Source organism: Myotis lucifugus, unplaced genomic scaffold (genome assembly GCF_000147115.1).
Source record: "Myotis lucifugus unplaced genomic scaffold, Myoluc2.0 scaffold_122, whole genome shotgun sequence".
In the NCBI taxonomy this organism is placed as follows: domain Eukaryota; kingdom Metazoa; phylum Chordata; class Mammalia; order Chiroptera; family Vespertilionidae; genus Myotis; species Myotis lucifugus.
In genome coordinates, this window is record NW_005871170.1 from 3,000,593 (window position 1) to 3,017,207 (window position 16,615).

Below are 16,615 nucleotides of genomic sequence, written 5' to 3' on the forward strand. Positions count from 1 at the left end.
GCAGAGCAGTAGGGTTTAAGATTTAGACCAGAAAGTCTAGGAGGTCCTAGGATAAGAAGGTAAGGAGTTCATGCACTCAAGGAAGATGTCTATCATCCCAAATGGACCATTCGGTAAAATGGTAAAAGAGCACATTTAAATCTTGACTTTAAGTGTTCCTGGCTTGCTGAGCCTGTGGGTTAACTAGGAGTTGGCAATGTAAGATTTAAGACTAGGTTTTTTGAGACCTTAAAACATTGGCTGCCTGGACTGAGATGCTCCTTGGTCAAAGAGAAGTCCAGGAGGCTATTTGCCCTCTAGTGGCAACCACAAAGCATTTTCTGCTTTGCTAGACATAGGACTAGAATGTACAGTACAGAACAGATCAACTCAGGAAGTTAGGGCTCACTATAGCATACTTTTTGAGCTATTTGAATTAGTACCTAGATTTGAATATCTAGCTTAATACACAAATCTAATGTGGATTAGTTAAAACAGAAAAAAGGTAATGTTTAACAATAAAAATCTATCATACAAAATACTAGGTTATTATCACTCTCATTGAAATTACGTACTACAGCTTTTCAAAATTATGCTTAATAGATAGAAATGTCGCATTGTATTATAAATTATATCTTTAAGATTTTAAGTATAGTATTTAATTATTATTAATGTACAATATAGGAAAATATTTGGAGGTAGAGGGATAAGTTTTAGGCTCTCTGATCTGTTCATTTAGATTTTACACTTGCCATCTAAAGAACTTGGCTACACAATGTAGCATTATAGAGTTTCCAGTTCATTTCTTTTTCTTTTCCATATAAATGGTTTATATCCTATTGATGAATCAATTTTTAATTTTTAAAATGTTCAGTCTTCTGAGAAGAAATGTTTTCTCCTGCCTTTGCTAAAGGCATTTTACAGAAACATATCATTATTTATTTATAAGGGTAAGTCTCCAGAATAAGGTAACATTACCACTGGCCTACTATTGCCTGTACACACATCAATGCATTCATAATTGATGGAATAGTCTACACTAGTGTTGCAGCTAGAACAAACCTGAGGTCAGATCTCTGAGAGAGCAAATGTCATTATATTTATTAAGAAATAAATAAGGGCACATGTTTAAAATTATCTAAAGGAGACCTATATATCAGATGGCTAGGGGGGAAGAGAATGAGGTGTGGGAAAGAGGAGAGAAAGCAAACTAAGGAAAACTAGTCTAAAAGAATATTTTGAATCATGCCTTGCTAAGTAAGAAAGTGGGTTTTGTTTTCTTTCTGACTTGTCTCTCTTGTTGGGGCAGGTTAATGATTGACCACTATGTAGCCTTTCTTCCCCCCTGGCAGTTGGGCCATCAAAGAAACTGAAAGTCTTTGAGAAACAATGGGAGTAAATTGCTTTAGGAAATTCTGATCTGATGAACATCAAACAGGCAGGTGAGGTTTTTCCTGGAATGCTCTGCACAGGTTTCCTTCTCTGGGAAGTGAAAGTATCTCACTAGAGAGTTCTCCAGCCAATGGATGATGAACGATGAGGATGTAGAGTGATTGACATAGAAAGAAATTCACTCCATGTGGCTAAGGGGAGGGAGAGGGTTACAAATTGCATAGTATAATGCCATTTTTATACAAAAATATATATTTGTGGATAGAAAGCAATCTGGATTTGCTCTAAATGCTAATAGGAATTTTCTCAGGTTAGTGGAATTGTGGATAATCTTAGCCCTTGCCAACCCTTTTCCAGTTATCTATGTTTTTAAAAATAATTTTTTAAAAAGGATACAAATGTTTTCTTAGAAAAGATAGCTATTTTGTAGGTAGCTAATACATTTATGTATGTATATATGATTGATTTGAGTTTTAAACTTAATATCATGCTAGAGCTAAAAAAATCAATGCTAGTCTGACTTTAGAGTGGTATAAACTTTTTGAATGTGTTAAAGTAAACAAACAAAAATATTGATTTATTTTATCCTATAATTTTAAAAGCCTCTATAGGGTTTAAAGTGGAAATACTGTTTAAATAAGGATTAAAGACACATATCAAACTCAGATAAAATATTTACAATATACAGGACCAATTAAAAATGTTTAGCACGGCACCTGAAACAAGGTAGGGGTTTAATAAATATAAGCCATTATTATTTATATTAATAAATATAATCTATTTTATTGCATATCTGTAAGAAGAACAAAAATTACTCAAAATTGGACAATCAAAATGAACTAACAAGTTCCTGATCATGCAATAGCTAATAAGCACATGGAATCAAGTACAAACCAATAGTTATAGACATACATGTTAAAATTATACATGTATATACAATTTATGAATATATATGTCATTCATTACCTATCACATGAACAAAAATTATTAAAAAAAGAAAAAAGATAGTTTTCAGTACTGGGCAAGTTTTCAGATAAATGGATACGTATAGGATATGCAAGTGAGAAAATGAATCAGTACAAACTTTGTAGATGGTCATTGGTCAGTAAATATAAAAATCTTAATACAGGGTGTTCCAAACATGTATACATACTGTAACACCTGGTAGCTCAATTTGAAAATGAAATGTATTTTAATAAACACTGCCTTTATAATTATTCCAAGTGTGTGTATACATTTTTTAGACCCAATATTTGTATCTTTCAACCCCACAATCCCATGCCTAGAAATTTATCTTAAAGAAACAGCCAGGAATACTAACATATACTCTTTAAAGACCCAGTAATTTCACTTGTAGGGATTTAGCCTACAAATAAACTCTCACGTGTGTAAAATGACACAGTAGTGGGGTTATTTTGCCAGGTTTGTAATAAGAGATTGGAAGCAACCTAGGTCACCATCACTAGATATTGTGGAAGAATAACAAAGTGAAAAGGAATATGGCTATAAAGGGGTAAATTTAATATTTTTAAATTTAAAAATATATGAAATAGTGTACAAATGGGGAAAATAGGAATTTATTTCTATTTGTTTGTATAGTATCTATTTAAAAAATGCTCTGAAAGGGTACCCAAGAAATTCATAACAGTGACTTCTGTAAGGTGTGAGTGGATTAGGCAGATATAGGACAAGAATGAGAGGAAGAATATTCTCTTTTATTTAATTTTTGAACACGTAAATACATTATTTTTTAACTAAATGAGTGAATTGGATTTTAAAAAAGTCACAGAATGCAGCTATTAGTGTATGTTAGTGTATAAGCCAAGTACCTCTTATTTTATTGATTTTTAAATTTTATTCTGATCCACGCATCCTTTATTCCATGACCAACTGCTGAGCCGCATCCAAGCAACAGTACCCGAAGTACCTTTTAAAAGTCCAAACTGAATAAATACAATACCTGAAATTAACTGTGCTTATCTTTCCTCTTTGAGGACAGGAAAAATCCTTTTCTTCTCTTGGCATCCTCACATGAAAAAATACCTGACACATAATAGATAATTCAATTAATTTTAGAGAAATTAACAAATCAATAAAGGTTTAAAAGTTGTTAGTCACCAAGGAAAATGTCACAAGGAATTCTCACTTCTAGGAGATTTATTTTCAACAAAAAGTAAAAATATTTTTGATAGAAGACTGAAAATACAAGTTCCAAGGGCCCAAATAGCTATTGTATCACCTCTTTTATCAGCTATGATCCTAAAGAGGCTGTCCATATAGATTATTAAAGCTAAAATAAAATCAAGTAAAATAACTGCAAGGCAATACACTGCCCCACTATGGTACCACATAGGTTCATAAACCACGTTTATCATTTCCATTCAATAATGAGACAAATCTTTTTTCCTTTTCTTGCCAATGAGGGATATTAGGATATGTTCACAACTCAGCCAGGACAGTTAATGAGGGATGGAGGACAATGAGCTTAGAATATGTCTATACACCATCAAAATCCCCCACAAAGCATACCACGTATTAAAAATGATCTAGTGCTAGTGTAATAGTTAACACTAGGGGAAATGTTCGGGGGCAGAAATGCAGTCTATGGAATGAGCAGGTGACTATATATTAGATTAGTGATTCTCAACACTGGCTGCACATTATAATCAACTGGGGAGCTTTTAAAAATACTGATGCCAGGGCTGCACTCCCAGAGAGTCTGATTAAATTTGTGTGGAGCACAGCCATTCCTTTTTTTTTTTTTTTTTAAAGCACCTGAGGTGATGCTGATGTGGAGTCAGGGTTGAAAAACATTGCATTTGAATATGAGAACGATGGAGGGAATTATTTTACAGAAAAGGATGACTTAATCAACTTGTTCCTCCCATTATAATGTATTCAGAAACAAATTTTTTTTTAGATTAAACCCTTCCCTTTATTTTCTAATCTCCCGAACCCAGACTTTATCCAACACTCCATGTCTGGACTATTAAATTATCTCCTATGAGTCTGTCTCTCTTGCTTTCACTCTTCATATTTCCACCTTGCATAACAATAACAAATGTTTTTCCTTATATCAACAACTCTGCTATCTACAGAATGTATGCGATCTAAATTTCTCAGCATGGCTTCCACTCTGAGCTCTGACATCACCTAATGAAATCATTTTTGCTGTTTAGTTTATTCGCCTACATCGAATTAATTGGGATTGATAACTTCTAGAGTACTTTTCAGCTCTAAAGTTTTATGTTCTCTGGTTCCTAGTCATACCACCCACCTCACCTGTAAAGATCCAATCTTCCACTGCCCTACTTATTTCCTGCTCTTTTCCCCCTCCAGTGCTGTTTCCTCTCCTGAAAGTGTTCTCTTTCCCCTCAGCCTAGTAGATCCTCAGTCACCTGCCTCAAGTACACCTCCTCCAGGGGCTTTCAGGAAATGACATCACTTTACATCCATCATATTCTTACTTTAAGATCTCTTTATTACTTTGTAGTGTAGACTCTCACTCAAAGTTTGGTCTGGGGACCAGCATCACTTGTCTGCTTGTTATACATCCATAATCCCAGCCTTCACCCAAGTCTGCATTTCAACCACATGCACATTGAGTGGCAATGGCTTATAACAGATGATTAGTGTCTTCTTTTGTTTTCTAGGTAAGAATCCTATCTTTTAACTTTAACAAAGATTCAACTAAAATTTTTAGAATTTACTATTCGCATAGCAGGTATCCCTGAACTGTGTGTTGAATGAATGAATGAATAATTATTGTATTTACCAAATACAATTATAGGAATAGTAAACTCAAAATGTATTATTAAAAGTTGATAAATAGAATGATCGGCTTATGGAACTTTAAGGGTCTTAAGAGAATATCTCACTAAGTCTCCTTTTGCAAATGAAGAAAAGGGAGGCCATGAAAGGGAATTGACAACAGCAGGGAAGGCACATTTAACATCTATAATCTTCAGGCTACATACACTCTCCAGTGTTCCAGCTTCAGTAACAATGTATCACCAATCTTGAACACCGCCAAAAAAACAAGCGAGCACCCAAAATAGATGTGTAGGGACTCACAAGCCCTCATATTTTAGAATCCTTAACTCTGTGTCTGAGAGAGCGTCTGAGAGAGCGCTAAAAGCTGGGGTACTGAAATGACCATGACCTAGTGCTTAGCTTTCTGGAGATTACAGTCTAACGGACAGCAAGGCAGGGCAGAGAAAAACAAAACAGAGCAAAACAAAGGCACTGAAAAAATGAAGCCCCTTGGATTCATTTACCTTCTAGAGATCCTTAAAAGCACTGTAGTACAGCACAATGGAACAATGGAATAAAATGCCCGAATCATGAATTTGGTACATTTCTTTCTTTCTTTCTTTTTTTTTTTCTTTTTCTGTTTTGAGCTCTTTCAAGTGTGTGTGTGTGTGTGTGTGTGTGTGTGTGTGATACCAGCACAATGCAGGGCACACAGTGAGTCCGCAATGAATTAATTTAACACTTTCAAAGTCCAACTTATCTGCAGAAACAAGTGTTGTTTTCCCTTTCTTCTTGAGTCAGTGGCCTGGTCGCAGTGAGTGGAAAGCAAATCCTCCCTAATGAAGCCGGCCCAGCTCCGGGGCCTCCCTGCCTCCCTCCGTGGGGCAGCGGGCAGAAGGCAGGGACCCCGGGCTGAGCGCAGCGGGGGCGGGAGGAGTGGGAAGCCCAGCCGGGCTCCTCCAGGACCGGCCGCCAGGGAGGGGAGGGGCGGGGCGGGGCGGGGCGGGGCGGGGCGGAGGCGCCTCCAGCCGGTCCGCGGGCCGCGCAGCCCGCAGCGCATTCCTGCGTCCTCCTCCCGCGCGCCGCGCTCCCTCCCCCAACAGCTGATTCATTGGCTCGGCCGCCCAGACTGCCTGGCGCCGGCCGCGTGACGTCACCCATTCACCGAGCCCGCCTCCCCCCTCCGCTGGCGCCGGCCGGGCGGTCGCCCTGACAACGCAGACGCCAGCCGGCACAATGACTTCCAGCTGGAGCGGCCAAGCCTGCCTGAGCGCTTTCTCGCTCGCGCTGAGTTTAAGATCTTGGGGTGGGTTTCTTTCTTTCTTCCCCCCCGCTCCCCTCTCTTTTTCCGGCTCCTGCGGGTTCCCCCCACCGGGAAATGAACTCTCTCTAGTTTTCTAGGGCTTTGGTCCCAGTCTCTTGTGAAGCGCGCTTGTAAGGCGCCCTTCCTCTGTCGCTGGCTCCCGGGGCTCTGTGTTTTGCTGGGCAACATCCCACGCTGGGCTCGGCAGGCCTGCTGGCGGTTGGGTTCAGACCTTACAGCGCTAACACCTGCAGAGTTGAGGCTGCTGCCAAAAGGCGTAAAGCAAAAGAGGAAAAATTCATTGCCATAATAGTGAAAATGGTAAACCTCAGCTGTCTTAGAGAAGAATGTCTGAGTAGGTGTTGATTACCTCCCACAATCACAAAACTTTCTTTAAAAGAATTTGCACCATCCCTCTTAAAACGCGGTGGTTCTTATTTTGTTTTTTTTTACGACAGTTAGGAACTTAATGCTTCTAAGTGGATAAATATTTCCAGAACAGAAAACAAATCTGGGAAGTTGTGTTGTAAATTAGAATAGAGTGTGTGAGGATCATATTGGGATGGAGGGAGGAGGAATGGAAGGGGAGGGCAAAGGAGGGAGGAAAGGGAAAGGAAAAGGAGGAGGGTAAGGGGGGAAGAGAAGAGATGGTACAGTTTTGGAAATTTCTTCCCAGTAGGGCAAATAATTCAGCACACAGCACATTCCCACCCTCACTACAGTCATATAAGAATCTTGAAGCCCTGAAGGGTGGGCTGGAGGAAGGGCGAGTAGACATTGCTGTTGACTAGAGTTGGGTGGGAGGTAATTCCTTATGCTTCATCTTACATTTTTGCCAAATCTCTTGCTTCAAAACAGCTGCATTTTTGGATGTAAGTTCACAACTGAGAACTAAGCGAAACCCACCCATGGATAGCATAAATCTGCATTGTTGAAGCTGCTCATCTGCAGGATCAATGAGCCCAGATGATGCAAACTCCCTTCCAGCTCTTGCAAAAATACCTCCAATGAAAACAAGCACTTTGGCCCCTTTCTACTAGTCCAGATTTCAGCATATTCCTTTGTGCTTTGTTATTTATTGTTTATAAATTTGGTCCTATCCTCAAACAGGTTTACAACCCTTTGAAGGCAGAGAAAGACTCTTCCCTAAACTTTAAATCTTCTGGTCCATCTGAATAGATGCACAGTGAGTATCAATTGATGATGGTACTAAGGAATGATTAATAACCACACAAGGCATTTAGTTGGTCAAGTTATCATTTATTGGCTCATAATAATCCTTGGCTTCTATGTTTTCAACACACTAGAATAGTTTTATACGAAGAGACCTTTCTAGGTAGTAGTTGATCATTAATAAAAGTAACTAATATATTAGGATACAGTCCATGGTCAAGATAGAAATATTTTCTGTTCACATATTTCCCAGGGTTAATGCTGGTAGTAGTCAGCAGTTTGTTAAAATAAACAAAACAAAACAAAACAAAAAAACCTTGAATTCATTTTGTTACCTATAAAAAATGAGGACTTGGTGAAACATTAATTTTCTAAAATTGCTACATATTTAAGTGTGATTGTAATTGCTCCTTAGCATTTTAAAATTATAACACTGATACCAAATGCATTAGACTCCAAAGAACAGTCTATCAAGGTTGGCATTTTTATTTAAAATGGTCTATAACATAATGATGACTGATTATCCCATCCACATTGTTTAAATTCACATAAATGCCAGGTTTCAACATTAGGGTGAAAAAAATACTCAAGAAACCTAAAACAGATTTGATTTGAATGTTTAGTTTTCCTCTTCTTTTCTACCTTTCACTACACTTGCAGGTATGCTACTCAGTAATGGTGTTGCTGGAGAAATCAGTGAGTCCAATTTCCCCCAACACTAGTGGGAGTAGCATGGATCTTATGATATCTTTAGAAAAGGAATTTTCTAAGACTTGCATAGGAGAGTGAATGGTTTTATTGGCGTGGGATTATATTTCTCGGATTTCTAAGTCCCATTGTCCTTAAGCCAGTCATGGAAAATACATAGCTGGGGCTCCAGCAGAATCAAATACAGGGCCAGTGTCCAGAGTGCCCATTCCATGGTGGTTTGAGTCTGGTACAGCATTAGGCTATTCACAGTCCATTTGTCCATTGTGTGGAGTCCACATGGCTGTGGGCCAGGTGGGCAAGTGCAGAGAGTGCGGGCCCCTCAGGGGCTAGCAGCAAGAGAGAGAGAGCCCAGAGAGCAAAAAGGGGCAAACTTCCTTTGTTCTGAGGTTAAGAATCTCTGATTTCTCGCCCTTGCAGTGGCCACACCTATTCTGGCCACTGACTTGCTCCCAGGTGTGACTAACAGATAGGCATCTTCCTACATCACCCAGACCTTACTGGGCATGTGTCTGTTGTCTAGGCCCTTTCCCCAGCAATGTGTGGGGAACAGACTTGGAGAATGTTAACTGCAGCTTTCTGGCAAAGCTGTGCAAATGGCATGCCTATATTGCTCCTTTCCTGTTAAATAATAACCAGGTTATTAATGGTACCAAGAGCACTAGCCGCCAGGGGTTTGGGACCCAAGCCGTACTTTAGAAGTACCCTGTGACATATTAAAAAATGCAGTTGGCTAGGTTCCTTCCCTAGAGATTTATATTTACCTGGTCTGGGGTGTGGCCAGGGCATCTTTTTTTTTTTTTTAACTTTTTAATTTGAATTGTAGATTCACAGGAAGTTGCAAGCTAGTAGAAAGGTTCCATATATCCTTCACTTTGTATCCACTATTGGTTACATTATACATAACTATAGTACAATAAAATCAGGACACTGACATTGGTATAAAGTGTTCTTGTAATTCTGTCGTCTTATCATCTATATATTTCTTGAAACCACTGCCACAATGAAGACACAGAACGATTCCAGCACCACAAAGATCTTCCCTATGTAATCTCTTTATAGTCATCACCTCCCCCTCCACACACAACATCCTAACCCTTGGCAACCACTAATTTATTCTCCACTTCTATTTGTCATTTTGAGACTGTTATGTAAATTGCTTCTTCCAAGCTTGTAATCTCCTGATTGGCTTTTTTCATTTAGCATAATGCCCTTGAAATCCATACAAGTTGTTTCATGTATCAATAGTTTATTCCTTTTTGTTACTGAGGAGTATTTTATCCTATGAATGTACAACAATTTAATTATTCACCAATAGTAGGGCATGGTGGTTGGTTGTTTCCCTTTTGATGGCTATTACAAATAAAGCTGCTACGAACATTCCTGTACAGGTTTTTGTGTAGATATAAGTTTTTATTTCTCTGGATGAATGCTCAGGAGTGTGATTGCTAGCTCATATGGTAAGTATATGATTATTTTTTAGGAAACTGTCAAACTATTTTCTACTGTACTTGCTGTACTATTTTACTTTCCCAACAGCAATGCAGGAGAGAGCCAGTTTCTACCATTCTTGCCAACATTTTTTTATTTTAATTGTTCTGATAGGTGTGTAGGGGTATCTCACCATGGTATTATTAATTTGCATTTTCCTCGTGATGTTGAACATCTTTTCGTGCCATTCACATATCCTCTTATTTGCCATCCATATATCCTCTTCAGTGAAATATCTCTTCATGTCTTTTGCCCATTTTCTTATTGGATAATTTTTTTGTTACTGTTGGGTTTTGAGTTCATATGAATTTTAGATATGAGTCCTTTATCAGACATGAGATTTGCAAGTAATTCACCCCAGTCTTTTCATCCTTTTAACAGGATATTTTGGAGAGCAAAGTTTTTAATTTTGATGAAGTCCAATTATTATCATTGGAGTGCCCTCTGAGTTCCCACCTGTTACCGGTGGAAGTAGAATTCTTGGGGTGCTGCTGGGAAAATAATTTTTGGGGGCTCCCATGGGAGAATGAGGTTTTGTGGAAAGCTTTATTGATGATGTAAAATTAAGGGAGTTCTCCTCCAAGGTCTTATCACCCTCCATCCCGCCAAGGAAAATACCCCATCTTGTCTTCAGCGGGGCTAGGATTAAAGCCACTGCCCAGAGCCCCCATTCCATATTACATCTGACTAGCTGCAGCCCACGTGTGGGGGGTCTGCATGGCCATGCGGCTGCTAAGGCCCTGGCAGGCTAGCACACAGGTGAGTGAGGGTTACCATGGAACAAGCCAGAAACAGGATTGAGAAAGATAGATATAGAGAGAGAGAGATCTTTTGTCTGGGCATTATAACCAGGAGCTTAATTCATTAACCTTCAGGATTTCATGGGCTTGCAGTGGCTCTTCCCCTCTAGCCAGTTATCTTTTCCCCAGGTTTGACTGACAGGCAAGCACCTTTCCTATGTCATGCCAACTTCAGTGTGCATGCACCATCTCCCCCTTTGCTTTCTTCTTATTATTAATATTAATAAACTAGCTAATTATAACAATAACATAATTGTTCCATTTTTTTCTTTTATGGATCAGTCTTTTGGTGTCATGTCTAAGAACTCTTTACCAATCCTAGGTTCTACAGATTTTCTCCTATATATTTTTTCTAAATGTTTTATAGTTTTATATTTAAGATTATGATCCATTTTAAGTTAATTTTTATATAAGTGTGAAGTTTAGAGCATAGGTTTTATTGCCTATGAATATCCCAATTAGACTGTTCTTCCTCCATTGAATTGCTTTTGTACCTTTGCAAGTATCAGTTGGTTGTACTTGTGGGGGTCTATTTCTGGCTTCTGTATTTTGTTCTGTTGATCTGTATATCCATCTCTCCACAAGTACCACACTGTCTTGGTAACTGCGACTATCAAATAAGCCTTGAAACTGAATAGATTGATACTTCCAATATTTTTATTTTTTATACATTTTTAAGTTATTCTAGTTCCATTCCATACAAATTTTGGAATAATCTTAATATCTAGTCACAATAAACCTTGCTGGGATTTTGATAGGAATTGTGTTAAAACTGAATATCAATTTGAGAAGATTGACATCTTTATTATGTATGAACATAGTATATATGTCCACTTATTTAGATCGTTACTTGATTTCTTTCATTTGCATTTTGTAGTTCTAGCATACAAGTTCTGAGCATGTTTAGTTAGACTTGTACCCTAAGTGTTTCACTTTGTAGAGCAATTGCATATGGTATTATATTATATTTCTGTTTACATGTGCTCTCTGCTAGTATATAGAGAGTTAGATAATTTTTATATGTTGAGCTTGTATTCTGTGACCTTGATATACTCACTTATTTGTTCTTCCAGTATTATGTTGATTAACAATGATGAGATGGGACATTCTTACTTTGTTCCTGATATTAGAGGGAAAGCATTCGGTCTTTCATCATTAAGTATGACGTTACTTATAGATTTATTTATTTTTTTTATCCATTTGAAGAAGTTCCCCTTATGCCTAGTTTTCTGAGAGTTTTTTTTTATCATGAATGGATATTGAATTTTGTCAAGTGCTTTTTCTGCATCAATTGATAGAATGATATGATTTTTCTTCCTAAGCCTGTTAATATGGTATATTATATTGATTGATTTTTTTAATGTTGAACTAGCCTTGTATCCAGGAATAAACACCAGTAGATCATGATATCTTATCCTGTGCTGACATAGTGTTAAAATCTATGTGCTAAGATTTTGTTAAGGATTGTTACTTTATATTTATAAGAGATATTAGACTGTAGTTTTTCTTTTTTCTTTCTGTATTCTCTTTGTCTGATTTTGATGTCAGGATAATATTGGCTTTCTGATATTAATGAAAAAGTGTTCCTCCCTCTTCTATTTTAGGGAAGAGAATATGTTAATTTTGGTGTTAATTTTTCTTTAAATGTTTGGTAGAATTCTATAGTAGAGATTAGAGATTTATTTTTCTGAAGTTTTAAATTTATATATCTACTTTTCTTAATAGTTACAGGGCTACTGAAATATTTGAGTTGAAGTACTTTGTGATCTTCGAAGAATTGGTTCATTTTATCTAAGTTTTCAAATTTATGTGTTTGATATTTTCTTACTTTCCTTTGATGTCTGTAGGGTCTGTAGTGATATCAGATATTAAAGCTTCATTCCTAATATTATTAATTTGTGTATTCTCTCTTTTTTCTTTCAGTGTTGCTAGAGATTGGTCAATTTGATTGATGTTTTTTCAAAAAACCATCTTATGTTTTATGAATCTTCTTTACTTTTCTGTTTTCAATTTCATTGATTTCTACTCTTATATTTACAATTTCTCTCTGTTTTCACTGCATTCCAAAAATTTAATATGTTGTATTTTCATTCAGTTAAATGTATTTTTTAATCCCAGTCCTTTAATTTCGATTGAGATTTCCTCATTGACCCATGGATTATTTAGAAGTGTGTTATTTCGTTTCTAAGTGTTTATTTTCCTGTTATCTTTCTGCCCATGACTTCTGGTTTGATTTTTATTATGGTCAGAGAATGCACTGTCCAATTTAATTCTTTAAAATTCTCTGAGGTTTGTTTTATGGCTCTAGATCCTATGGTGTATGTTCTGTGTTTGCTTGAAAAGAGTGCTGCTGTTGTTGGGTGGAGTGTTCCATAAGTGTCAATTAGCTTCTGCTAGGTGACGATGCTGTTGACTTCTTTAATATCTTTGCTGATTTTCTGTCCAGTTGTTCAAGCAATTATTGAGAGAGGAGGGTTGAAGTCTCTCTGTAATTGTGGATTTGTCTGTTTTTCCTTTCTTTTTTAAAAATATATTTTTATTGATTTCAGAGAGATCACTAAAAGGGAGAGAGGGAGAGAAAGATAGAAACATCAATGATGAGAGAGAATCATTGATCAGCTGCCTCCTGCAAGCCCCACACTGGGGATCAAGCCCGCAACCCAGGCATGTGCCCTGACGGAGAATTGAACCATGACCTCCTGGTTCCTAGGTTGACACTCAGCCACTGAGCCATGCCAGCAGGGCTGTTTTTCCTTTCAGTTGTAACAGTTTTGCTTCACATACCTTACAGCTCTGTTGGTCGGTTCATACTCATTTAAAATTGCTGTGTCTCACCCAGCCAGCATGGCTTAGTGGTTGAACATCGATCTATAAACCAGGAGGTCCTAGGGCACATGCCTGGGTTTCAGGCTCAATCCCCAGTGTGGGTTGTGCAGGAGGAAGCCAATCAATGATTCTCTCTCATCATTGATGTTTCTGTCTCTCTCCCTTTCCCTTCCTCTCTGAAATCAATAAAAATACATTTCTCTTGACCTTTTTTAAAATGACTGGAACAACACACCTGGGAATGCCAAAAATAATGGGAAACTAAGCATTCAATATTACAAAATGGTTACAAATTTTTTTTAAAAAAAATTTGATTTGCTAATCTTTGCACTGTAACTGCAGAGCTACAAGGTAGAATAGACAGTAGAACCAGGGGCCTAAAAAGATTGCAGGCAAGTCAGAATTTCAGTAAATACCAAAAGTGCATCTCTTATCATTTATTACATAGCTCTGGGGCACTTAAGCACTATTATCAGTTGCATGAATCACTATGGCAATTGATGAATGTAAAAACTCAATATATATTCCCCCCCTGTAGTGTTTTAAAACTTTTGGTTCTGAAAAATACCTTTTGCCCTCTCTGTCTCATTCTCTCTCTATCTCTCTCTCTGTTTTTCTACTAAATCTAGGCAGCAAGGAAGCATTCTTTCTTTTCTGTAATTTAAAAACTTTTTTTCAGGTTTAAATTACTTGGGGGGAAAATCTGAATATTGACTCCTGACAAAGCAGAAGTCCATAATCCATCCATTTTATAAACAGTTATGCCAACCAAATTCCTTTCATGTCTCCCTATTAGCATGTTCACATTCACTCCTGGGACTGTATCTCCAGAAGCGCGAGAGGGTATCTTAGCCGGTGGTCAGTTTTGCACTGTGATGAAGAAAACCTGTCAGATGTGAACTGGGGCCACCAGTCTCATAACAGACCCCTTACTAACATTAGACCAATGCTAAGAGTAAAGCAGAATGACAGGAAATGTTAATGATAAGTTAACATATATGTAGATAAACATGTATGTGTGTATTATATATACACAGTAAACATAAGCAAATATAATATATGTATATATACAATAAATATATATATATTTCCCATTTTGCCCTGTGTCCCCACCTCCACACACCTTCATGGGGCGCACTCATTCATCTGCTACCAGCACTAGTTCACATTCATGTCCCTTCGACTCAGTGAGAGACTCCCAACCACTGGGCTTGGGCTGAGTAGAAAGTTCTCCTACAGCCATGCATTTCAAAAAAAGAAATAACCACACTCATTCTTCTCCTCAGTGACACTTTCTCAGCTCTGCTTCCTTGAAAACCAAGATGAGCCACACTCACGCTGAGAGGTACGTGATGACCATGATCGATCTGTTCCACAAATACAGCAAACCTGATGACATGATTGACCAGCCGGGCCTGCTGATGTTGCTGAAGGAGAATTTCCCTAACTTCGTCAAGGACTGTGACAGACGGGGCAACGATTACTTGTCCCATGTCTTTGAGGAAAAGGATCAGAACGAGGATAAGAAGATCCAGTTTTCGGAGTTTCTGTGCTTGCTGGGGGACATAGCCATGGACTACCACAGGCAGAGCCACGGAGCCCCGCCCTGTTCTGGGGGAAGACAGTGAGCGCGCCCAGCCCCAGGCTGCCAGAAACCACAAGAAATAAAGTGTCCCTTTTGCCCAGAAAAAAAAAAAAGAAAAAAAAAAGGAAGAAATAAAGAAATAACCTTACAATCATTTGAAACAAAGCCAAGTATTACTTTTAAAAAGCTACCTGCTTTCAATTAAGCAGGAAATTATCTAAGAAGCCACTTAATTTGCTTTGGTCTGTAGTCCCACAACTGCTTTATGCTGAGTGGAGCATGAAATTAAATATGTAACAACTATTCTAATGGTAATGTTTCAGAATGCTAGCGTTGGAGAATCTTCAGTATTCTGAGGGGTAACAAATACAAAAACATACAAATCAAAGACTGGCTGCATTGGGTTTGAGAAAAACATAAACTATTATTAATGTCCTCTATGTATTTGTATATATAGTTATATACGTTATATATATTTTAAAACTATTAAGTTTAAAAATGATTTTCTATTATATATACAGGAAGGGTAGTCATACATGTATGGAGAAATCTCTCTGACAATAAAATGCCCCCCCACCCCCAGCCATGGAAATTCTTACACTGTTTTCTTGGGTCCAACTGTAAAGTGGATTACTGAAGGATCTAGTAAAGGAGAAGGTCATAGTGAATTTTTAACATTTGTTGAATAAATGCTAATACTAATCCCTTGTTTGAGGTATTCATCTTTGTTAAGAGCCAAGAATACATACTGTTTGCAATGGAGAAAGTGTTTATGTAGACATATAAGGGCACTAGTTTATGCAGGAGATTTTAGAAGCATTACTAAAGTGACACTTCAATTCATACTTAACAATGTTGTAAATGCTAGATGGTTCTCAGAGACTCCTATTTATTTAAACATTTTTTACAACTTTGAAACTATTTTTATACTAGATAAATCTTTTCAAACACTAATCATATTACATGTAAACGTTTAAAAAATCTCTGTATAAATGCAGATAAAAGCATCCTTGTCCTTTTGTAGTTTGTATTCCAAACAAATCCTTTCCTTTCTTTTTTTAAATTTAAAAAAAAAAAAAACTAGGTTAGACATCCTGCCAGGTTTACCAGGAAATTTTGACAAACAAATAGAAGAATTTGGGTATCTTTGTCCCCCATGTGTGAAGCAGGGCAAGGTTGAACTGAGGTAGCTTGCAAGGTTCCAAAGTTACTCTGGCACTCATTAATTTTATGCTAAAGATGCTTAAAATTCTAATTTCTATCACTGAGTCTAATAAGACTTGATGATATTGTTAAAAATATTTCTAGTTTTATAAATTACTAGAGGCCCGGTGCACAAAAATTTGTGCACTCGGGGGGGAAGGGGGGGTCCCTCAGCCCGGCCTGTGCCCTCTCGCAGTCTAGGACCCCTCGGGAGATAACGACCTGCTGGCTTAGGCCTGCTCCTGGGTGGCAGAGGGCAGGCCCAATCCCTAGGTGCAGCCCTGGTCGGGCTCAGAGCAGGGCTGATTGGGGAGTTGGGGTGCCGCCCCCTGTCATGCACAGAGCAGGCAGATGGGAGGTTGTGATGCCACCCTCAGTCACGCTCAGGTAGGGCTGATTGGG

At 37.9% G+C, this 16,615-nt stretch overlaps 1 protein-coding gene across 1 annotated transcript in view; it reads left to right on the plus strand.

The window, feature by feature from the left end:
- The window catches only part of LOC102423497 (protein S100-A7-like), a 46,632-nt gene extending 31,192 nt beyond the window's left edge, over positions 1-15,440 (plus strand). Inside the window, exon 2 of the mRNA XM_006093750.3 lies at positions 14,712-15,440. Within this exon, the coding sequence (XP_006093812.1) occupies positions 14,748-15,053 (306 nt within the window). The 5' untranslated portion in view covers positions 14,712-14,747 and the 3' untranslated portion in view covers positions 15,054-15,440. The remainder of the gene's footprint in view (positions 1-14,711) is intronic.
- Positions 15,441-16,615: the final 1,175 nt, after the last annotated feature.